At 36.8% G+C, this 26,740-nt stretch overlaps 1 protein-coding gene across 2 annotated transcripts; it reads right to left on the reverse strand.

The window, feature by feature from the left end:
- Positions 1-270: 270 nt before the first annotated feature.
- Positions 271-26,694, reverse strand: LOC128227024 (uncharacterized). 2 transcript variants are annotated; one of them, XM_052937188.1, is made up of 19 exons: positions 26,582-26,694; positions 24,665-24,765; positions 24,483-24,511; positions 23,839-24,304; positions 22,707-22,834; positions 21,341-21,427; positions 18,690-18,812; positions 18,363-18,497; positions 17,459-17,536; positions 16,978-17,099; positions 16,654-16,740; positions 16,080-16,169; positions 15,118-15,234; positions 8,624-8,713; positions 8,244-8,454; positions 6,353-6,499; positions 6,012-6,088; positions 2,618-2,688; positions 271-2,053 (listed from the first exon to the last, which is right to left on the reverse strand). In XM_052937188.1, the coding sequence occupies exons 1-19, from the start codon at positions 26,591-26,593 to the stop codon at positions 1,894-1,896; spliced, it is 2,331 nt and encodes a 776-aa protein (XP_052793148.1). In that variant the 5' UTR covers positions 26,594-26,694; the 3' UTR covers positions 271-1,893. The 2 variants fall into 2 exon arrangements, with proteins under 2 accessions (XP_052793148.1, XP_052793149.1); XM_052937189.1 differs by lacking the exon at positions 15,118-15,234.
- Positions 26,695-26,740: the final 46 nt, after the last annotated feature.

Consider the following 26,740-nt stretch of genomic DNA (forward strand, 5'->3'; position numbering starts at 1 on the left):
CATATGTCACAACAAAAACAAACAATTGTTTATTTTGCAAATTGCATGTCTAACGTGGTATGAATAATTTCATCATTTGGCCATTGTATTAATTTTCGAGGAAAGCATTCCTCGGAAAGTGTTCAATAATGAACAATATACCGAAACTTTAATTATTTCAAATGTTGCTGTACATTAAACGCCAATTCGTACTGTTTTTTTAATGGGCACCTCAGGTGAGTCAAACTAGCGGTATGTACAAGGTACCTGTACTTGATGAGTATAAGTAAGTAAGTAAGTATATGTTTATTAAGGTAACATATGCTTTATACAAACATGATCTTATAATTAGCCTAACAAAATAGAATAGTAGCACCCGGCCCAATTGACCTACAAGTCAGCAAGTACCAATGGCTGCTTGTATGACATACTGAAATTTAATAATGTCAAACAAATCAAGTTATTCATTATAAAATGCAACAAAAAATGCAAATAAAACATGCATATATATAATATGTATATATAAAGTAGACAAACAGAAATCCAATGCATTTTATTATTAAACATTTGTATTGTAGAGATAATTTCGTCGCCTGCATTATGCGGCTTCAACGAATTTAGCTATTGTTCCCGGGTAATGGAACATGAAATGCCTCAAGTCGTCCTGAGTGTGGAATAATTTACTTCCCAAGTAGTCATTAAAGAAAGATATCCTTAGATTAGAATATAAAGGACATTTGGGTACAAAAATATCTACCTGTCTCTATGCGGAAGAGGATAATACCAAAACGTGTTTGTGCGTTGAGTGGTCGTTCATTTCTCTGTAAGTTTAAGATCAAGTAGTTAACATTTTTCAAATTTAGTCTTAAATGTCCTGTATGTTCTCAGTTTAGGCAGTTAAGTGACACTTCTAGTCCACTGTTGTTAACAATAGATACACACTTGCCTTCTAGCGGTATCTAATGGGATATAGATACACACTTGCCTTCTAGCGGTATCTAATGGGATAATGAGTTTACTTCTTGAAGTGGCTCACTAACACTAACTTGACCAGCATTTCGTTTATGTCACTACACCAGTTATTTCTACAAAATGTTAAAGTCTATTTTAAAAACTCGTTTTGTTAGCCTAGTGTCACAAAAAGATATTAATCGTTTTCAGAGTCGAATGGTAAAAGTCCATCCCCGGCAGTGGCTTGGTAACCATCCGGTATTAATCATTTCAAGGGTCAAATGGTATTAGTCCATCTCCGGCAGTAGCTCGATAACCATCCGGTGTCCCCGTTCTTGGCGACCACTGGTGTAAATCTATGTAACTCCAGGAAGTACCGCATGGCCCGATGATGCACGTTTGTAATGGGCTCAAACTTCCGGCAACCCCATACGCCAATACAATAGTCTAGTAGTGGCACTACACATGAATCAAAAAGCTTTCCAAATGTTTTAAACCCGAAGTTCTTCAGTGACCTTGTATGATTTATGATACTACATAAGGCTCTTCCGGCGCTAATGCTACCGCGTTTGTTCTGAAATCTCATTTGGATTGAAAGATGACCCCTACGTATTTGTAAGTGTCAACAGTTTCTAACAAATTATAAGTAAAAACAAAATTATTCCAACGTATCCTTTAGGATTCCCAAGGAAACTACCATTTACTTCCACGCTCATTTTTTCACCGACATCAGTAGGAATGAATAAGAAAGAAAAGCAAAACTAAATAATTTGTTTCGTAATGGTTTCAGAGCGCATACAGGAACTGTGCTTATACTACAACACTAATTACTTTATGACGCATTGAATGTTTTTACTGAACACTGTCTAATATCATCAAGGGAGTGCTGTAATATCATATACATGTAGTTAAAGCAAGAGGATGCATATAACCCAAAGACTTTCCACGACAACTTAGATGGGCCTATCTGTTCACATTGGCATTTTTGTTTTTGTTCTTATTTTTCCGCGGCGTTGCGGTCGCTGTTTTTGGGTCCCCACCGACGGGAAAATTGGTCGTCTGCCTACTGACTACAGGAGTAGAATCCAGCCTGTATCCCCCAGACGCGCTGCTGCTGCTGTTGCTGAAAAATGCATGGAATACAAAATATTATAGTTCACGAAGTTAGATATTAAGCCTGTCATAATAATAAACATTTACACATTTTTTTATAACTATACATCCACTATAGCCTATACGGATGATATTATATTATATTATTTACTTCTTTATTTCTTGATTGATTGATTGATTGGTTGATTGAATGATTGATTGGATTGAATTAATTAATTAATTAATTAATTAATTAATTAATTAATTAATTAATTAATTAATTAATTAATTCATTCATTCATTCATTCATTCATTCATTCATTCATTCATTCATTCATTTATTTATTCACATATTGATTCACAAAGTGAAGAACTAGAGCACACGGACAGCTTGCACCTCAGTTTTATCATTCACACTTGATAAACACTAAGTTCTATGAAACATATTTAAAGACGTTGAGCTGCTGATTTATACCAGCTGACCGAAATAGTGCACATTTGTTGTAGGTCGAAAAAAATAATATATTCAAATTAAATCGCCGTAATTATGCGAACAGTGCGGGATATTTCACGCACTTTACGGCCCGAGTCTTACCAGAATTCAATTTCGTATTTCCCGTCCTCACCATAGCTGTAGTCCCCTCTCTTACCGTCGTCCCATCGAACCTGCACATATGTCATACATGTATACTGCATCTCGAACATGTTTCTACTCAAAATAAATTACTGAATTATTTAACAATAATAATAATAATAATAATAATAATAATAATAATAATAATAATAATAATAATAGTTCAATTCAATTCAATATCTTTATTTCCTCCTTGCAGAAGATATGCATTTTATATACACATAGAAAAGTCAATATTCAAAATTATAATGGAGCATTACAAATATGTACAACCTGTGCCCAATTAGGGTGATTAGTCTACCATATGTACCCTTCATTGAGTCACATATGTGTCACATTCAACTTAAACTCCATGAACACATTTGGAGATGTACTGAAATGATATCAGTAAGAATGTCATGTTCGCGTCATCTTCAAGTAATGGCTGTATCGGAGCACCCATGAGCCTTAACGCAAACATAGTTTGGCTCAAGTTCAATAACCCTGATACAAAGTCACTGCCACAAAACAAACTGTCGCTCAGTAGTTGAGACCTCAATAAGGCTGTCGATTTGCATTCGCTAATAACATGCACAATTGTGTCCGATATCTGGAGGTTGCAGCGTTCACAGACGACCAAGTCCGTCCATTGATTTCCACGGCACCATATTTTAGCAACCGCATGCATCATGTTCCTATAATCAGCCCCGTTGCACACTTTGTATACAATAGATGGAGTGATGGTAGGCTGTAGTACCCTGAAGTAGGCAAAGTCGGAGTCCGTCATTACCCTATGTTTCCAACTGTGAGCTTCCACCGAGTACACAAGCTCTCTGACAGTCCTTTTCCACAACAACTTGGTAGGTAACGAAGAAGGATTGATGAGAACATTATTAATAAGAGAATGGAGGCCAAGTTGGCAAAGAATGTTACATATATCGGGTACGAATCCGTCCCGCACGTTTGTATTACATGATAGAAATAACAAGTATCGTCGAATAAAGATGTTACGACAGGTGCATTTACAATCTAGGCTTAGAAGTTTGTGTAGAAACATAAGCTTCCTTACAGTAACATCACAACTAAGTTTGTGCAAACCAACCATTGATTCACACATATCTGACCTTGTACGAACATGGAATCCCTGTATTTTCTTAACAATGAAATGTTGGAATTTGTCAATCAAGTACACGTTGTGTTTAGTTAAATTACACCATAGCTCAGATCCATATAATACAATTGGTTTTACTATCTTTGAAAACAAATTGACACAAACTAAGGGGTTTGCACCATACGGGTTGACACCTTGAGCTGCCATAGAGAAGAAGGCGTTTCTGGCCTTTTGTATCCTATCTTGTATCCGCATGGTATAGTTCAAATTCGAGTCATGCCTTATACCCAAGTGGTTCACGTTATTTACTTGTTGTAATAATTTGTCTCCATATATGATCCCTGCGACAGGTATGGACCTGCGCTTTGAAAATACGATGATATTCGATTTGGCAACACTAATGTCCATCTTCCAAGTTTTACAATACTTGTAAACAATGTCGATCATTATCTGAAGAAAGAGGGGGGCTACAGCGACTAGCGCAATGTCGTCTGCGAATGATGGGTTTCCCGCCTTTACGGACATCACCGTGCAACCGCTATTGCTATTCTCTAAGTCCAATAACAACTGATCGACGTAAACAAGATAGAGAAATGTCGAAAGTACTCCTCCTTGGCGTACTGATCTGCGAACGTTAATGATATCTGAGTTCAGTCCGTTTGTGCGTACCACACATTTCAGATTGTCATACGTGCTCATAATGATCCGTAGAAATTTTCCAGTAAGTCCTAACTGACCGAGTTTGTAAAACAAACCGGTGTGCCATACAGAATCAAACGCGGCTTTCTGGTCTAAACACGCCGTGTACACGTTACTTCCGGTTTCCATCTGCGTGTAGACTGTTTCCTGGAAGTTGAAGGCGGTTGTGAGACAGCTGAGTCCTGTCTGAAAACCCTGTTGCTGTGGCGACGGAAATTGTAGGCGATGCATTTTGATGTGGTTATTTATTCTGTTCAATAAGATTCGTTCAAAGATTTTACAAAAACAAGGCAATAGCGACACTGGCCGGAAGCTATTGGGGTCATTCTTTGCTTTTCCTTTTCCCTTATAAAGAGGTATTATAATACTTGTCTTCCACGTCTCAGGTATTGTTTCGTTACGTAGGGCTGAGTTAAACAGCTTCAAGAGGGCGGTTTGTAACATTTTCCCTCCGTGTATGACATGTTCATTTAGTATATTGTCGATTGGTGATTTTTGCTTCTTAAGCGTTTTTACAACTGATTCGACCTCAACTGGTAGTATTTCGCACAACAGCATTATGTCTTGGCGACTGTCATTGCTAGCAAAGTCTTGTACACGCATATTTATTGCTTCATCTTCACGTGAAAGATGAAAGTTGTGATCGAACACATTTTCAAAATATTTTTGGAAGCCTTTAACGACATTTTCATCAGAATATTTCACATCATCAAATATCAGTTCGTTACAAATTTCAGTGTTTTTCCCACTCTAACTCTTTAATGTTTTCCAGAACTGTCTATAGTCAAGCTCTGCGGTGCGATTCAGTTCATCTAAGTATTTGTTTTCACGTTCTCTTTGTTTTTGTCTCTGAATGTTCCTGAACTTTGCTTTAGCCTGCTTATATTCACGATAGGTATCGTACTCGTTACCTCTTGGTCGCCCTGCTGCCATCCAGATTCTTCGTAATCCTCGCGCAGCGGTGTGACAGGCTTTTACTTCATGATCCCAATACGGTTTCGCACGCTTATTAAATTTGCCGGTAGTAAGACAAGACGATGCCGTATGTAACGTGTCAGTGATAAGTGCGTTTAAGAAGTCCGGTTTACAATTGTCGATTTCTGTGTCTAAGATACACTTAAGGCCATCTTGAATTGCACAATTATAGCGTTCAATATTTTCATTTGTACATTTGTTCCATGCTATGCCCGACCTGTTAAGCCTTATCTCCTGCAGTCGCGGCTTAATGGCAAATTTCATTATCATCGGTAAGTGATCAGACGTCATTATCTCAGCACTATTCGTAATTTGGAATGATTTGACATTTTCTAAGAATGTTCCCTCAATGAAAATATAGTCCAATGTAGACTGGTTGGGCACAAATGTGTAAGCATCTCCTTTGCTACATGATAGTTGCACAGATAATAATAATAATAATAATAATAAAATAATAATAACAATAACAACAATAATTATAAAAAAATAAAATAAAATAAAATAATAAAAAAATAAAATAATAATAATGATAATAATAACAATAATAATAATAACAATAATAATAATAATAATAATAATGATAATAATTACCAGCGCTTTAGGCGGATCCATTTTGACGACAACGCCGCTGTCCCACACATTCTTGCCTGTTGATCTCCCGTCTTTGCCTAGAATTACAAGGCACATGTTTTTTATTTGCCTCACTGCATTTGAAAACAAACTTATGCTTATCAATCAATTATATATCTAGTCTAAAGTTTTGGTATATGACTTCAATTGGAAATTATATTGTACTTTCATACACGTGACACGAAAATACAGATACGATAAGGAAAGAATGTCAAACATGTATCCATTTAGAGAGAAACGGACAAATCTTTCGTCTACAACACAGTACATTAAACTCGACATGCTTGACGAAAAGAACCTACCAGGTTTGACGAGGCAGCCGACCGCGACCTTCTTCCCAGGCGGAGGAACGCGAGGCTCGTCCACAATAAGTAGGTCGTAGTGTCCATTACGGTAGCAATATATATTCGTGTTTGCATCCGCGTCCCACTCAACCCATACCCGCCCGTCTGTGCGAAAACACGTTTATAGATTCTGACTTGATGAGTACACTAGTTCCACCTCATATTATAATGACCAATTGGCAAGTCAGGAAGTTACAAAATGTCTATTAGATATATAACTAGTATACTGAAATTATTCAAATATATTTAATACTGTGTCTAAACAAAGGTCTCATTCAGGTTGAGGAATCTCGCGACTTCAACGGGGTTCTCACATGGGTCACCACGGGTCAAAACCGATGTAAACAAACATGTAAGTAACGTTTATTTTTAAATAACTTTTTAGACAAAAAAAATATGAAGATATTTCTAAGCCAATAAAAGCCTATTTTATTTTCTGCTTCTACACGTGATTCCTCTTCCTCCAATTGCATACTTTTCGAAGGGTATACCTATCTTCCATTGCAAAGAGTGTAAGATAGGTTCATCGCGACCCGAGCATATAGGGTGTTTTGCGGAAACAAGGTTTACCGAGTTTCCGCAAAACACCCTGTGCGAGGGTTGGGATGAACCTATGTAACACTCTCGGCCATTGAAGATACTTATAATCTTGCCTCAGTTAAACAAAATAAAGTTAATATGTTTTTTTGCTGGAACTCTTTTATGCGTACTGAAAATAAATGCGTATGGATATGTGATAATTCGGGGATGTCATGGATATGTGCGCAGTGATTCAGATTATGTTAATAGTCAAATCGGTCTGTAGGGTTGGGATGAACCTATCTTACACGAGCGGCTTTGGTGGACGCTTTTTTCCCACCTCAGTTAAACAAAATTAAGTAAAAAAAATGCTGGAACTCTTTTGTGCGTAGTGAAATTCATGATAATTCGTGGTTGTCATGGATTTACGCGCAGTAATTCAGATTATGGTAATAGTCACATCGATCTTTAAATAGTTCTGAGGAGTGTGAAGCATTATTTCTTGAATGGTTCATGAAAACTTGTTATGGTACCATTTGAAGCGAGAAATAATTAATTAGCATTCTAAATATTGCCACAAGACAAGGTTTCCATGATGATACAGACGACTGTCTTCAGCAAGGGAGGTAATTGTGTGATGACAATAAAAAAGGAGTTCCATACGGGTACTTGTTTTATCTGTTGGATCATACTTACCTGAGGTGGGAGAAATATCAAAGAAGATCAGTATATAAAGATTTAATGTGTCGAAACCCTTATTCTATCGAAGTTGAAAAGAAGTGGTAAGAAAAGAATAATGATGCCGACACCATTGGCTTCTGGGGTCTTGTATACATGATGTTGTACATGTGACTGTATATATATTTGGCTAATATACTTATTGAATATATATTACTGTTTAATCAAAGGATTTTGATTTGGAATGTTTATCCAAATAATAATGTTAGGTCTATTGTATTAATATGATCATCATACTGTTTCATTATCATCCAATCCTTCGTAGCCGGGTCTCTAAAAAACTCATATCAATGTTTAGGTTCACGCTGTAATGAAGTAAAATGTATAAAATATTATATTATATAACTATGTTGATAAATAATTAAAGCAATCGAAATAACGGTGTGAATCTTCGACATTGATATGCCGAATCCTGCCCTACCCGTTAGACATACTATAAACTGGACTTCAATTACACTGAAATCCGTATTTCTATACTATCTTATATCAAAGTCTAAGATGCACACTGTTATTTCGGAGAATAATCATTCATTTATAAATTTCGAAAAAATAATTAATTAAAATTATGCCGATAGCGAGTTTCAAACTTTACCATTAGAAGAATGTCCTATTACGGTCCCTGGTCCATCGCTGTCCTGTTGTCTCCAATGCCAGTCTGGTCCGCGACGTACGCGCGTCCCCACCGCCGGAAGTGTTTTGCTGTCCACGTCCCTATATATGTCCTGCAACCCAGACCGGCCCACACAGCTGACGACCTTCTTAAAATTACGTTTCGAGTCTTCTTGTATCTCCTTCATGTCCTCCTGTCAGTAAAATATTATTTATTTTCAGGAATCCCAATTATGCATGCACGTGTGTTTGCAATTGAAGATTTATTTCACCATGTATAAAAAACAATAGCAGATGAAATATTTCAATATCATTCGTTTAACAGAGGTGGGTGCATGTTCTCACTCATTTTAAAGTATGTACCTTGTCTTCCTCGGAGAGGGAAGGGTCTTGTGGCAACAGCCCCGACAGCAGCCCTTCGGACAGTCCAAGATGATCTACGAGTGTTCTGTGCTGATATGGCAGAAGACAGTATGTACAATTCATTTATATTTAAGCGTGGTAAAACAGGTACGGAAGCGCATAAGCGCCCATTGAAAAAATAGACACAGGATTCGTAATTTAAACTTTACATCACGAAATTTCGTCGCAGGTGGGTCGAAATTTCAATCTAGAATTCCGAAATTCAAACGAAATTTCGGCCCAGGTACTCAAAACTTCAACCTATATCTAGAAATCTCGACTTACTGACTCGAAATTTCGACTGATTAACTCGTAATTAAGTAAAAGTCGAAATGTGTCCAACCAATTTTTACTGCGTTTATGTGACGAGATTTACCCCAATGTGCTTATTTACCAATCGGGCAAATATGTACATAAAAACCGCAAAAAAACGTTTCTTATTTGAGAGGGATTTACAGTAAATATTTGGCAATTTAAAACAGACTATAGGAAGAGAAAAATTGCAAAATAACTTTTCTTCGAATGCCTCGACAAACTGTTCTGTCCCGGATCGTCCCAAAATCAAATTGCTGTTGGACATGGATCGACTCAGGGAGGTCCATGTTGGGACCGGCACAGTCCGTAGCTGATCCGGGATGGCCCGGTACGGCCAAGGATTCCATCCACGTTGACACCGTAATAATCCAAAATGGTCCGGGTTTTCCGCGACGGTCCGTGGTGCTACCGTGTTGGTACCGGGAAAATCCGTGTTGATTCCGTGTTCATCCACGTTCATCCGTTGTGGTCCCGTGATGGGCCGGGGTTGGTCCGATGTTTTGAGACCGTCGAGGCACCGTCGCCTGACTCATTTTCACCTGTAATCACCCCGGACAACCAGGGATCAAGATATCTCTTGTTCCATGTTCGCCGGGGTGGTCCGTATTAGGTTGCTTTGGTTTGACTTTAGCTTTAATTTGGGGTGTGACATAATGTTTTAGACTATGTTCATCTCTGATTAACTGTTTCATAATCACATTTGGCTGTTTGATTTGTCTTTTTAAATCCTTTAAACCCATAATTGAGTGATAAACATTCAAAATGCAGTTGATGCTTCTTATCGTTTAACCAACATGAACACGCAGTTTACAGTCTTACTATATTGTTTAGAACACATTTTTTATATTTCCCAAAAAAAGCTACAATGTGGTATTAATTCAGCATAAAAAGTTGCCACTACCGAATTAAGGGGGCGGTGCCATATCCCAAGGCGCGACCCAACCACCTTAAATTGTCCATATCTAGTATAAGCTATATAATTGTAATGAGATATTTTATCTGCGTGCACTCACAGGTGACGTCGCACGAGACGTCGAGAGTATGCGACATTCGTGACGTTTCCTTTATTCAAGTTTATAATGACAAAATACACCATTCACAATCAGTGTTTACCCCAAAAAAGTGTCGTAGGAGAGGGCGCGCACTATGAGAGGTGCCCCCAAGTTACGCGCATCTAATGTCAAGTCCCGGTATTATCTAATACAGATATTCAATATATTGTCAGTATAAATAAAGTTTAATCATTATGTTTAATGTATTTTCAACACAAATAGTTGCTACTTTCTCATCTGCCATAAAACCCGTCCAAGACATATTCCAGTGGGCAAACATCGTCACATAAATGTAGCATATCGAATAGTTGGACTTACCTGCATCCATTTTTATTTCAATTGGCACTAAAGCTCTTCCGTAAGGCCAATATAAGTTGATTGCTACATTTGCAATTTTTTTTTTACTTATATGGGCGGGGGTGACATTTAAGATATTTGTTTTTCTACGGTGACTGTTTTACCATTTAATGTGTGTTCATGCTCTTTCTTATTGCATAATTGACCATATACATGTGTTTCCAGACAAACCACTAACACGAAAGTAACAATTCTCATATTTTAAATGTGAATGTTTACATCGACACCGGCTGGTATGAATAATCGCCGTTCCTGGACAGGACCGGAACGATACGCAAATACAGAGCCCAGTACAACATTTTTATTTGAGTCAATGAGATTTACATTCGGAGCTCCTCGGCCATTTTTTCAAAAACAACCTCGGATGTATGCCGGTACATCTGTTGAAGTAGTCCGTACTTTTTTTAATAAAAGCATTAATTAAATGTAGTGTTTAAGATTTGTATTCATTGCTCTCAGTTTAAATTGATTGCGAGTGAAGTGTATTATTGCAAACATAATTACGATTCCGAAGAGTTAAGTCATAAACTTTAACTACTAAATAAGATTACTACGCGAGCTATTTGCAGCGGACTTAAACGTACCACTTTTTAAGTATGTAAACCGTCCATATACATCCGAGGTTGTTTTTGAAAAAAATGGCCGAGGAGTTCCGAATGTGAGATTTAAGATGAGGCGGAAAGAAGAGGGGGCGAGCGGGGATGAACATCTTGCAATTAATTTATAGTCGCCTAAACAAACAGTTCGGAGCCATGAATAAAATGATATTGGAATGCTCGGGTTCCGAGCGTTGCATCGTCAAGTCACAATCGTAATAGTTTGGCCATCTGCGGCATGCTTGTGGACATTCGTAACTCCTCGGCCATTTTTATCAAAAACAACCTCGGATGTATATGGACGGTTTATATACTCAAATCAAAGCGCGATTGCGCTGAAAGACTATCTGCAGGCAAATATGTGAGAGTTGCAAATTTTATTTGAACAATGGGAATGGGTGAAGGGCACATAGATAAAAGTGAAAACTGTGCCGAGGGTCAAGAGAGCTTGTGCCCAGACTGGGCGAGGAAACACACATATCTATATCTATTTTATGGCGACTGGTATCATTTTGTATATGTAAACGTCACTTGTTCACTTGTTCACTTGTTAAACGTCGTTACCTCCATTCCCATGTATTTCATGTTACAATGCGTGCCCCTTTCAATCGTTTCTAAAGGTTTTTCGTTGTTTGGATTAGATATAATACGATATGAAAGTATAATACATCATATATACCATTTCCTTTTATGAACATACACGTTTTGTTTAAAGGGGCAACAGGACTATATAAACCTCCAGGTGGCGCTGGGGCAAGCTTTTGTATAATTTTATGCATGTTTCACATCTGGGACACTTTTTCCAAATTTATGCAATGCTTACAAAAAGTTGAGACATGAAACTTTGCAGGCATGAAGAATGAAGGATAAACAAATAAAAAATCCTTGATTTGTTTTTTGAAACATTAGTAGAAACATGACTTTGAGAAAGAAATCCAACTGTCAGATTGAAAATTTGAATTTGTCAAGGGAGTGGCTAATTGGTGTTCTGGGGGGTTCTGGTGAACTCTCTGTTGTAAACATTACCATGTGCTGGTATTTACATCCCTAGCAGCTGACGACATGCCTTACTATCAAATACTGTAGTAACAAAAGTGAACAAACCTTGATAAGTTTTTATTCCACCTGCATATCCCAAAATTATTGATAGATATCATCAGCTTCATATGCTACATTTTAGTCTAATTGTTTTCTATGATATTAACACTTTTTCCTTTTGAAGCGTTACGTAATTAATAAGTCTGGTGAATCATTCCCATGTTTAAATATGTAACATTGTTATCATATTTGTCGTTTTAAAAAAAATAATTATGAACCTCATTGCTTAAATGTTAGTTGCTCCTTCGCTTTTCTATCAAAAGCTCTGTCATCATTACAAATGTTTATATCCCAGCCAGGTAAAGTGAATATCTCCTATTGTTCTTCAGTCATGTAAACTATATATTATATATATATATATATAAAGATAGAACACTGAGTTTAACAGACAGGTACATAGCTGAGGGAATTTACAATAAGCCACTCCCTATTTACTCGCTGCCGAGGCAGCGAATGTTGCCCCTTTAAGGTAAATCATTTGTTTAAAACTTCAGCAATAATTCCCTTTAAAATGCACAGCTTATCACTTCAGTCGACGTATCTCCCATACCCATGTATTTGAAGTTATAATACATGCCCCTTTCAATTCGTTTCTAAAGGGTTTTCGGTGCTTTGATTAGATATCATACGTTAGGCAAGTTTTATGAACATTCACGTTTTAATTGTTTAAGGAAAATGATTTTGTTTTACGAACAACTTAAGCAATATTTCCTTTCAAAATGCAGAGCTTATCAGATGGTCGTTTTCCCGCGGTGAGAAAAAACATGTGGTCCATTAATGTATGTAGAAACTATGTTTAGAATATCGGTCAGTTAATGTATTTGTAACTATTTTTAGATTATCGGAACTTGTCTGTTCAAAGAATGAGAATATGATTGTGCTTTTTAAAGTTTATTGATAAATTTAATGTTGTTTATGTTTTACGTAAATATCTGTGTAGAAATAGTACTAGTGCTGTTATGAATGTTTCGTTCTCTTTGGATGTTTTACAGGTTTAATCTGAACTACTTTGCTTCACCAAACGTGTGCATGACTCACTGTCTTATCAGGGCATGTGTGCTTATATAAATTGAAAGCCTAATGTCTAAAACTATGCCAAGAATACTCCGGAACGATGCTTTTATGCTAATAAAATCTCATTAGAAATATAAACGCCTAAAATCAAAGAATGAATAGTATCACGTTATTGTGTAGCAGGCAAATTATGGTGTTTGAAGCATTAGCAACGCGAAACCTGAGATACGACTATTTTGACACTCAGACAATCATTTTTGTTTCTTATCTCAAAAAAGTAAAATAAAAAATGCACCATTACAAATAAGCGTGCTATATAACATACAAACTCTGCAGGCAATGGGAAACTTGCGGTCGGTAATAATTTCTGGAACATCATGGGCTTAACTCAGAGTAAATATCATTGTGTTACCTTCCTACCAGAGCCTCCGTTGTTTTGATCCACATTAATCTGATAAATATAGCATTCTAAAAATAGTTATATTCCGCTAAAAATAAATAAAAATAAAACGCCGGGATACAGAATTACAGCGCGGAAATAGCCGAACAAGCAAAAACTCATAGTCGCACTGCCAATCTATTTTTATAGTTTCGACGTCATTCTGCTAAACACTATATTTAATTAATGACATAATTAAAAAAGATACGAACTACTTCAACTGATGTACCGGCATACATCCGAGGTTGTTTCGATATAAATGGCCGAGGACCTCCGAATAGCTTGTGGATAGATCCGATAAAGATTGGGTATAAAAGACTGGCCGGACTGAACCATTTCCATCCCGACCATCGGAAATATCCGTACCGATCCGGAAATCCCATCACTGTACACAAACAAGTTTCAAATGGTTTAAATAAGTCACATTATAATTTTTAATGTAGTGGTTTCGTGGAACGTAGTTATGTAATTCGCGCCAAAAGTTAAATTGGTTACTGTTTGACTTGTACATTTATTTGAGCTATTTTTGATGTACTCTTTTCTGTGTGTTTTTAGTGAGTATATTGTTCACACGGTGTCTATCCAAACATTTCAAGAATTATATGTAACCATCCATGTTCTAAAAAAATCCAAATAACCCAAATTAATTTATGATGCTGTTCAAGATCCTAAAAAAAAAACCTGTTAATTTGTTGCTGTTAGTATTATAACCTTTTATTACCTGACATAATATATTATATTGTGATTATATTATGATATTAAATTGTGTTTTGATATAAAGATAAAAAATAGATTGATTAATCAATAAAATACGTATAAAACAGAAATGCGTATTTGTGATTGTTTTTCAGTAGAAATTCCTCAGACTTCCAAAGGATTTCCGGATCCGGTACGGAGATTTCCGTTGGTCCGGAAATGGTCCGGTCCGACCACTCTTTTATACCCAACCCTCGTAAAAAGGCCTCAAGACTATTTTAAAAGATCCGTATTATAAGTCATATGAATCGGAACTCCACGGCCATTTTCCATCGAACAAAGTTGCAATTTAAGCTACTCAATAAATTCCCTACATATTCTGTAGCCAATTGACCAATTTAAACGCGAAATACACTGATTTCTGCAGCTTCACGACCCCCAACACCATGTACCACACGTTTACTAAGCATTAACTACGTTAGAAAAAAGTTACATCTCTCATAAGAAAATTATAATAAGATTAAAGTAACTACTGCGTACTTGATAGAGTGACCAAATCCGTACTTGATAGAGTGACCAAATCCGCTGTAGATGTACAAACAATGCGGTGAAAAATGATAACAAAATATATATCAAGAATATCCAATAGGTTCAGCCTGTGTTCTGAAATCACAAACCATTCAGCTATATAAACCTTTAAAAATGGTAATGAACCAATGGTCTGAGATGGTACATGGGTATAGCTATGCTTTGATTCACTGTCATGTCTTAAAGGAATGATGAGTAGACACTTCCGTAATGTTGTAATTTGCCCACAATCATGTTGTTTTCGATGGAAAATGGCCGAGGAGTTTCAAATGAGGTCAAATCAGTTGTCATGCAACTCACGCATGACGTCATCACTGGTGACCGTGAATCATCTGTTGTTAAAAGGCCCAGGAGTTCCGATTGCAATACGCCACTTATACCATCTGACTGAATGTTCTTGAAACCACTTCGCTTTATCTTATTGAAAAAAATGTAAAAGCATTATCAATCTTAATTATATAACCAATCTCTCATTGGTCCAGACAGCCATTGCGAAGAAAACTATATATAACTTGCAATGGGGTTTCTTCATAATCATTATCTTTATATAGAATGTCATTCTATTAAAAAATTCAATTATTTTTTTTCCGTTTAGTTTTCTCTTCAAAGTCTTATTGGTTTGCGAATAAAACGGGAACCAATCGATGGTTCCTACATGTAGATTTGATGTAACGGACTGTAATATATAGTATTAACTTTATCAATTTTGAGTTAAATGTCTTAATGTTTATCTTTTGGAGGATTATGTTAGAAAACAGAAGTTATAGCATATTAATATATTTTTTAAACTATGTTTTCTTCTCAACGAAAATAACTTACATGTTATTTATTTATCTTTAGATCATTGACGGTAAACATAAATGCATGCGATGGTATTAATTAGATGATAACGAAGCTAACGTACAAAATATTTTAAGCAAATGGAATGAAACACGAGGCTGTTAGAATTGGCATCTTAAAAATAAAGTGTCCTATAATAAAACACTTCTTGACTAGTGAACCATTTAATATGATCTGCTGTTCACTTGCAGAAAGTCATATTGACCAGCTGCGCCTCGGTCACTATGGCTGACTGTGCCTCGGTCACTATGACTGACTGCGCCTCGGTCACTATGGCTGACTGCGCCTCGGTCACTAAGGGTGACTGCGCCTCGGTCACCATGGCTGACTGTCAGTGGATATCAGATCACATACAATGGCTTACTTGTTGAATTGTACACCATTTACTACTTTATTTTACTATTTCAGCTGTGAACACTCACACAGAGGTGGAGACGTCGAGCGAGACGTCGACCATAGTTGACGTCTTTGACCTTTCCCTCAGCCACATTGCTCATCAGCTCGATAAACTCCTACAAGAAGGAAATATTTAGGAGAAAGAAATCAGTATATGAGTATATACATGTTAAAAGCCGGACATATCAAGGCAGTTACCTGTCTATGAGTTTTAACAGTCTCCAACTGTGTCATTTTAAAATAGGTAACCAGAATTGTTCTCTTTTTCTAAACATTATATACAATATTTAAATACTGTCCTCAATTTAGTAAATACTTGAGAATGTTCAAAAAGCCTGGGTGGTATTCATGAAACATTAACAACTTAATATTATCTGAAATACTTCATTTGCATTGCCTTTATTGAAAATACACATTTTAATGTTGATACACTTAGAATTTTCTTTAAATTTGATTTTAAAACTTTAGGAAATTGACTTAAGAAATAGTTTTATGAATACTGCCTCTGGCCGGAAAGGTACTTTTATTTTGGGTTAAACACGAATTTTAATGTTGTGGTATTATGTAATTATGATTTGTATTGCATCTACACCGCCATACCCTGTCGCAGTCGCCCACAGGAATACAGAACAGCTCAATATCCATCTGGTCGAACCTCTGTACCACCTGCAGGATGCTCGCCTTGGTCTGAAACACATATACATAGTCTAGGTTTCGCTTCAACAAACATATCGTTCAGAATATCTATTTACGGATATATAAGATAACATTTAACCATTCAGTTCTTTACTTAAACCTATGACAATTAACTTGGACTACACATTCACAGTTAGCCGCCTTGACATGCACGCGCCAACTTCGAAATGAGGCTTTGGGTCATTTAGGATAGCATACACTTAACATAAACCATCTACCCCTCCCTACCGGATCCATGTCGTTGTCGGGCATATCCGGGCCAGCGATGAGCGACAGCTCCGTCGGCCGTCCGTCTGTCACCAGAATTATCTTCGTGTTCACCATTATACCGTTTATCATCATCTGTTGTCCTAAAAGCACGAGGCACCACAATTACCTTTATGAGGCACAAATGAAAACACCATATCGGCTTCCATAATATAATGTTAGGAAGGAGAACACACGGAAAAAAGTTCCTTAAAATGTTGAGCTTACATTGAAATGAAAATCACTCAAGAAATAAGGTTTGAAATCATATGGTGGACATAAAGTATCAGTTAGGTTTCAATATCTCCTTAAATGAAGTGTTTTGAAACGTTTCTAAAATTATGATATAGAGTTTTACGTTGATCTTTTTACATTTTAAAGCGCTACAAAAACGTATATGTTTTGCATATTTTAATTCTTTACTACAATTTAGGTCTCCAGTTGTTACATGTATAATCCTTACGTTTAGGTGCCCATCCTGCTGCCATGGCATACAAGAGTCCGCCAAACATAGGGCTGGGTCCGCCAAGTTTCAGATTATCTGAGGACGAAAAAATGTTAATTATGAGTCCACTATTGGACAGGACAAGTAGGTTAATCAATATACACAAATCCAGCTGTTTGGCGAAACTGAATCTCGGACCGTCCCCTTACAAGCCGATACAGAGTTAGTTCTCTCCGGTCCAAAACGATACTGCGCGAAATTCTGCTCCTCCTCATCCTAAAGCCGAAAACCCGGGGACGTGGCCTCTAATTCAACATATTTCTCAAAGCTTTTAATTTATAGACTCAAGCTTAATGACTAAAAAAATCAGTGAATATCACTTTTACAGCTCAGAGTCTGAATCTTAAGTCCATATATTTATGGCAAAGAGGAGCCGTGTTAGATAAACAATGCAATAGTTACCATTATCATGTATCATGTTATGGGGTACAAAGTGGCCCAAACGTTACAATATGGCAACAGTGACCTTTCAAAAATATTCACAGCTGCTTTGCTATAGCTGCTTTTTTTAGCTGTTGTTGTTTTCCAAAGAATAGCAACAGCTGTAAAATACAAGGCCTATATATATCCACTTAATGTTGAACGATAAACGTCTTCATGTATCTTCTTCTGAATCAGATAGACAATTTATATTTCAACAAAAGTTAAACATGGCATTTGTACGGAATGCCGTTAAGGCCATCGCCTGTGAATGTGGTTATCTACTCAATACCATGTACCATTAGCTTTTGTTGACAAAACTATTACTACAGTCCTATCTTCTCGAACAACTCAAACATATCAATGTATACGAGCGTACTACGAGTACCAAAAGAAGTTGCACTATTCATCGTCGCAAATTATAAAAAGAACTAGCACGAACCAAGGATATTTCTGACGTTGTTGTAGTCGCTAGTGAAGAGTGTCTGGATCTTAGTCTCGTGCCCGAAGGTTACCAAGGCAACGTTCTGCACCTCAAGCCCATGTGACGCGTACTCCCGTCTGCACTCTTCCAGACCTGTGGATGGACTGAGATAAATGAACGCCGAGAATGAATACAGCTCGTCAACTAAAACCTTATTGAACACTATTAAGTCTACTGCGTGGATCATGCAGTTTTATGATTGTTTTCTTTGATTTATGTTTTAATATCGTGTTATTGGTGCTGTTAAAAGCGTAGGAAGCGCTTCGCAGCAAAACCATTTCGCACCTGCTAGGTAGTTGCAGATGAATGTCCGCGCCTGCGTCCAGGCGTTTCCGGTGGCCATGCTCTCAGATATATCGAGGCAGATGACGGCGTTCACACCCTCGAGGTCTGTCATCTTCTGGGTCGCTGAAAGTTAAAGTAGCCCAGTAAACCACTTGCTTACACATGTACATGTCTGTTTTTTAACAATTAAGTGAATTCATATATTTAAATTGCATCTTTAAGCATATTGCAAGTACATGTAGGTACCTTCCGAGTGTCAGCGTACATTGTGAAGATTAGTTATGCACTTAACAGAATATTGATGGCATCCTACATGTACTTCATTACCACACAGAATTTTCTGTAAGGTGATCACATGTTTCCCAAACTGTTTTCCTGTGTAACTCGGAGTTATCAGTGCAGGTTTTTGATATCACATAATATACTCTTCAGATTTGATTTCACCATTAATATGCAATTTTACCAACACATATTTCAACGTAAGTGTAAAAAGTCCACTGTCCTAGCCTATGTATTCTCTTAACAAGACTTTCATACAAGAAAATCTTTATCCAAATGTAATTGACGTCTCGTAAATTGAGTATTGAATTGGTTTCAAGGTTGTACCATGAAGGGTCACGTGATCAAAATGGACCAGCCAACATTATTATCGTATAGTTTGACCAGAAATTATTGAGAATTTTATTAACAGCTTTGATGTGGCAACATATTTGTTTTGTGCTCAACATCGATTAACTTCTTTTAATATAAGGGGAAGTAACTTTTCTAGTAGTCTGTTAGAGTGATCTCCCTTTGTTTACATTTGAGCAGACTACATTGAAAGTTGAGTGTTGAAATGAATGAATCTGAGAAAAGAAAGATTGTTTATGAGCTCTGTAGTGATGGGATCACAACTGCACGCACCTTTTCAGAAACTGCAGACATTCCTCTATCTACTGTATACAGGGTTTTGAGAAATATTGAGAATGGTAGGGAGTCACATCCCAAAACAGGAGATGGAGTCTTTCCAAGATCAGAGGTGAAATGATTTACAGGGGGACTGTGCCGGTATCCAAAGAGACCATGAGGAAAGAGCTTCATCCCATAGGCTGGGAAAAAAATGAATGCAACGCCACCCCCACTCATGAGGCAAGAGCGAAAACAGAATAGGTTGGATTGGTGTTTGCGTCACAGAGACCATAACTGGGATAATGTGATATTCTCTGATGAAAGCTCTTTCTTGCTCTACCCAAATGTTATGAAAATGTGAACTAAAGACGACAAATCTCCACTTTACCAGCGACCAATACACAGTCCCAAGTTCCATGTGTGGGGTGGGGTATGTCTCTTTGGGGTGATGTCACTGTGTGTCCTCGAGCGTAATCTTACCAGTGAGCAGTATACAGACATTCTTCAATGGACATTTGCTTCCAACAGCCCAGGTTTTGTATGGAAATGAATGGATTTTGCAACAAGATAATGATCAAAAACATACTGCCAAACATGCAAAATCCTGGAATTTAGCGGAAAATGTCACAGTTTTGGAGTGGCCAAGTTACAGTCCTTATCTGAATCCTATTGAGAACATTTGGGGCTAATGAAGAACAAAAACAACCAGGAAACCCTAACCACCATAGATGCTATGAAGCAGGAGGTAGTCAGTTTCTGGGACACTATGGTCCCTGATTTGATAACTTCTTTGATAGGGAGTATGCCCAGGAGGATTGAAGCATGTATTACTCAGGAAGGCGGACTTACAAAATATTGAAAGCTGGTGATTTTATATTGTGAATATATGTTCAATACAATTATATAAACAAATAATTGATGCTATGTTTTGTTCTAGTTTTATGTATAAAAACATAAATCTCAATAATTTCTGGTCAAACTGTAAAATAAACTATACAATATGTTTGATAAAAAACCTTTATAAACAAACACATTTATAAACTGATTAAAGAAAAAAGAAACGACAAGATGCAAAAAAACGTATGTCTTGACGAAGGTCAATGTCGCTGTCGCCATAAGCTGCAAATACGCAGTTTCCTATCAATAATTGAAAACTTGTTAGAGGTCCCTCAAACATGACCAGCCCCTTACTATTTTGACGTCATTTGGTCAAATGTTTAGGTCGTGGCGATCTTGAGCTAAGAACCCGATTTCGTTCAATAACTGAAGTCTGGTTTGTATCAAGGTGCCTAACTTGGTATGCTGGCGAAGTGCATTTGCTTCCTTTTTTATTATGTTCAAAAACATTCGCGGCGAATTTGATGCTTTGCATCAAAATTTGTCTTATAATTGCTTTAGGATAATGGCTTACCTATGTAAACTGTATAGAAAAGAATAACTAGGTTTGTTTTCAAAACAATAACAATTATATATCTGCCCCTAACGATGGTGGCGATCTACGGGCGGACGGACGGACTGAGAGACGTCGATGGAAAAACAATAATAATTATATGTCTGCCCGTCAAGATGAGGGAGACCTACAATTATTAAATATCTATCTATCTGCATGATGATTGTCCTAACACTAAAAGGCAAGTACAGTATCTTTGAAAGGTTATATTTAAAAAAAAAACATATAAATAATATGATCTTATTATTCACATGTGTATGAAAGAATGTGATCTGGGTGAACTATAATCCTTAAGGCTCCCGCTATAAATTACCTTCATCCAATGTTGTCTGTCCCAAGGACCTCCATCCCGGTTCTCCCATGAGCATGAATTCCTTACGCGTCTGGCGGACCACCTCCACTGAAAACACACTTGTCAGCCATAAGATATGTCCATGGAAATGCACTTACCTTCATTCAGGTTTTTGCTTGCCAGCCACATGGTCTGGTCTGGTGGACCATTTACACTGAAAACACACGTGTCAGTTTCATAGAACGGTCCACGTGTACTCAAATTGGGTCAGCGCGTCATTTGCCATTTCCTGCCACGTGTCCTTTGGGTTTCTCATTGCCTCCCGTTTTATGTAGTGTATAACAGAGAAAAGAAAAGTATGGTCCGCCCGGTTAGCTTAATCGGTAGAGCGTTGGACTCTGAATCGGACAACCCGGGTTCGTTTCCCGGGCGGACCAGGTCACTTCTGTTGTGATTGGTTATGAAATCCTTTCTACGACTATTCGCACTGTACCACTGCCCCTGGCATGTACAGAAGTTGTCAGTTCCTTGCAGAGGTGAAAGCACCTAGTACTGGTTCTGCCCAGGATAGGTGTGCGGTGGTTGAACTGTCACTCTGGGACCCTTCAATGTGCTCACACCGTGGCCCGGAGTATAAACTACTAACATCAGCAAGGAAAAGTATGGAAATCTTAACTGGTCTTATTATTTGGTTATATTTGAAAGATTCGTGTAATATATGGAAACTTATGGGTGAACCCTTCAACCAACCTACTGAAATAAAACCCACAGTTATTGAGCCATGTTAGTATAAGCTCAATGAGTGGAGACTTTGCTACCTAGATTCAAATCCCGGGCGCCGCCTTGGTTTACAATCAGGCGTCATACCAAACTGCCAGCTATGGGCACACGAGTACACTGAATAAGTAATAGGTAATACAAAAAATTTGTTTGAGCTTAAGAGAAATGGTATGGGTGCTGCACCTTGTTCTCTTTCGGTAGCACCCTTCTGCTCTAATGGACACCAGCATTGGTAACCTTTTGCCTTCATGGAATCAAATGCTTAGTGAAATATTTCATTTCTTTTGATTAAAACTTATACAATAATTATAAATCTTACAAATTTTGGTTTTTGGCACTTGAAATATATTATTACTTTAATCAAACAGAACTATGTTATAACTTCAATTAAATAGAACTCCTAACATTTTCTGTCAAATTCATAATGTTCAAGTTCGCCGAATACAATGTGCCTTTTCTGCAGCACCCTGTCCTTTTTCTGCAGCACCCTGCTCATTTTAAAACCTGGCTAAAACTCTAAAAACAGTTACTACATGAACATGTAAGTGATCAGTTTTACTCCCTATTAAGTGTATTCCTGAACTTCTTAAGATATCTAAATGTTAACCTTGCGATCCTTCGGCTCCCTCGTCCTTCTTCGTTCCCTCGGTCGTCTCCTTGCTTTCAGCCGTCTCATTTGCCGAAGGGGCGGGCTTCGAGGGAAAATTTGGGCGACCGACCATTTTGTCACCAGAACTATTGAAAACATAAACATCAAAAAGGAACGAATATAGAACACCTACATATTTTAATTAGATATAGTTTTCATGGCTTTTGATATAAAATTTCTTATTCTACGAGGGACAAATTTTATACGCAACATTTAATAGAAGTTATGAGTATTAACATAGCACAGAAATTGTCGGACTCGTTCCCTTTAACTTGCAAAATTTCAAATAGGTACGTATCTTTTTGCTTGATTAAGTTCTTACGTTATATTTTAACAGATGAAAGACGGTGCAACGCGGTGGCGTCAAATGACATTGTTTACATATATGCAAAAAATCTATAACCCAGCATTAAAATTCATACTGTTAATGACACTGTTATTATAATTATTTGTTGGCTTTGACCACCATGAGAGTAAGAAATGTCTTAATTACCAATGAAAAGATATGTAGTTTCTTTTAAAGAAAATAGGTTTGCATAACAGCAGGGCATGCTGAAATAAGGTCATATTTTTCTTGTCGCCATTTTGATGAAAAAAATGGAATTTTCTTTGATAGTTTCAAACTTTAACATTAAACGAATATACAAGTTGTGAGATGAGATTGTAATGGCAAATTCAAAAAGAATGTTGTTTCATACATAATTTATTATTTCGGCGTCATTCATTTCTTCCAGTCCACTCACTTCGATTCTTAGAAAGTTTGGTCCAGTTTTGTTTACATTTATTACATTTAACTATACAGTGCATTCAATCACAAAATTGGTTAGCATTATTCCGATGGATATATTCAATAACATTAACATAACCCCCCTTTTTATGCAACCCATTTTTAAACAGTTAGCTCCGCCAAAAAGTTTTTTTTTCTTGCAGTTTTTTTTTTTTTTTTTTAAATAATACCTTATGTTATATGCAAATCAAATATGGTGAGAATACGTCAGAATCTTGATAAGTTTTAAAACAAGACTATGCATTTTAGTGGTTCTCGTACAACAAACATCATCCCTGGTATATCACTTCTGTGCCCACATACCTCAGCTTAGCAGACTGTGTGCTTGTTGCTATTGAAACAGGATGTTCAGCTGACTTCGTTTCTATCCTCAAAGTAGTCCCCGAGTTTTTACCCTTTGGCGCCGGTGTGGTTCCAGACTCAGTATTTGTTTTGGTATCCACTTTCACTGGCTTAACATCTAAGTCTGCTTTAGGGCCTTTCTCGGATGTTTCTACGTCCGTGTGTAACGGTTCCGAATGTTCGGCACCGTTTGTAAAGTAGGCGCTTGCAATATATTCTTCAGATACAGTGTCCGTTCCATTGTCTGTCTGTCCTGACTTCTTCTGCAGTTTTGAATCGTCCGTCTGTACGGTGAGCAGTGTTTGCTGCATCTCCTCCATCCGGGCTCTCATCTCGTTGATCTGTTTTTGAATGTCATTCTGGGTGTCCACGAGACTGGTATGGTGACTCTGGAGTTCGTCTACTCGTGTTGATACGGTTGTGATTTCTGATGAATAAAAATCATCTTACTTGATAACGTTTCTAGTTTTCACTGGAACCGTTTTATAATAACCAGTTTGTCTTAATTCCATTAAAGTAAAGAAATAGAATAAAATTAAATATACACATATAACGCTTTAGATTATTAAAACTTAATACATTATAAAAGTACACAATAACATTACCAGTCTGTGTTACTTGTAGTTTTTCTTTGCTGAAAAAAAGAAAAGAAATAAGTGATCGCATGAATTCAAGCAGGGCCATATTACATTATATACCATACATCAGATAGCAATATACTTCATGTGTCTTTTAAGAAGAAATTGGTATGAAAATGGATAGTGCTGCGACTATAAGCTGAACGTACCAGTTGCATCCATGCCCGGAGTCTCGCAGCTGGTTGAGTCTCTTTAGCACAAACTTGCTGGTCGTCTGTATCTGCTTCAGGTCCGAACTTATCGCTTCAACCTTTTTAGAATAACATAGTTAAATAATTGAAAGTAGTCAAGTGTCCCGTAAATTTCTTCGTCTGAAGATTTCCACATTTTACTATGCTTATTAGCTAGCTTCGTCCGTCCGCCAGTTCGCCCGTCTATCCATGGTACGACTGAATTTAGTCATTACATAACGCATTCAAATGATAGTTTGAAATTATGACCTACCGATGAACATATGATAGAGTATGTTATAAACCATATAAGATATATAAATTTAGAATATCAGTAATTTAAAAACGAAAGTTGTACCTTTTTAACTTTCAGTCCCGTTTTATTATGAATGTCAGCAGTTTATTGCTTTATATGTATATAGTTTCTTTCTTAATGGCATAAAGTATGTGTTTTTTTCTGGATTTCATACAAGTGTGCATATTTCGGTAGAGATGTTTGTCCATTCTCGCCAGCAATGAAGACTTCGATTGGTCATAACTTATCATGTATCGAATGGTATTGACACAATAAAATATCTCTGAGGATCCTTTTACAAAATATGTTGTTTGTTATTCATTTAGAGGATTTAACTAAGTCTTATTTAAAAAAGGAAATTAAAGGTCTTCTCAAGTAGCTTATCTGTGTCTCCATTATTTCCTGTTTCAAATCGAAAATGGTATTCGCGGGTTTAGTTTTAAAATTAAAGATTTTTTAAGACTTATTTTGCTTAATTTATTTTATATACTCCTTAAAGTATACGTAAAGACGGATGTTTGTGTATTTTTATTGACAATTCATTGAAATTAATTGAGTATTTTTTTGCTGGTTTGGTGAAAAGATGAGAAGATATCACGGATTAAATTACTTTTTTAGGTTTTCATTTACAATTGTTTGAACAAATTATTTTAATTGTAAATGTAGCTTTAAATGTTAGCCTCACAACTTGTGGAAAACTATCTGAACTACACCAAAGAACGATCAAAAGAATGTTGTTTGCCAATCCATTATTGATCATTTTAATTAAGAAATGATTTCTCTTAAATCTGTTGTACAGACATCAATATCTGAGTTGTTGTTCTTTTGCTTTCAATGGTTTATACAAATGAACTAGTTCATGTATATGGAAAGGAATTACTTTAAACCCATTGACAGCTGTGCTTGTGCAAGAACTGTAACTTTGGTTTGCCTTATTTATGTCTTTTCCCGAGTAAGCAAGAGACATATTGATTTTGTGCTGTCTGTCTGTCACAAAACCTTGTCCCCTGTAAAACGTATAGTTGTACTGAAACCTGAAAGAAGTGTTTAATATAAACTGTAGTTGCGCATAGACTAATGTTCTACCAAAATAGGTCTCCTTGAATTCCTTCATAGCCTTGACATCAGCCATCACCAACTTTAAAATATTTACATGGTAGATCTGTTTGTGGGCCCGCTGTGATACTTTGTATCACAGTTTAACTTGTTTTAGTTTTCACATAATCCACCACCACCATCCCCACCACCCCCGTTTAATTATCTGTCAGTTTACAAGGTCGAGAAATCCAATTTGATTTATTTATACTGTTATTGAATCAATTATACAGTTCCGTAAACTTCATCTTCAGAACATTTCCAAGTTTTACTATGCCTATTGACTACATGTAGCTCCGCCCGTCCGTCCGTCAGTCTGTCCATTGTACGACTGATTTAAATTGACTACAATGCATACTCAGATTGTTTATTTTAAGTAAAAACAAATGACACTGAGTTAAATTTAATGCTATGAGAATGTCTATTGTAAATTAATATATTAAGAAGATATAATTAAGCTTAATTCTAAAAGAACTGAAAGTTAAAGATCATTCAAAGAAGCTTACTTGTGTCTCCATTTTTTCCAGTTGAAATCGAAAATGGTATTCCCGGGATCCCAAGATTCAGACAAACAATGACGAATTTACTTCCGCGTACTATACTACCACTTTGAGAAGAGTATATGACGTCTACTTGAAATAACCCTTAACAATAAGTGTAAGGAG

The sequence above is a fragment of the Mya arenaria genome, chromosome 3 (genome assembly GCF_026914265.1).
Source record: "Mya arenaria isolate MELC-2E11 chromosome 3, ASM2691426v1".
In the NCBI taxonomy this organism is placed as follows: Eukaryota; Metazoa; Mollusca; class Bivalvia; order Myida; family Myidae; genus Mya; species Mya arenaria.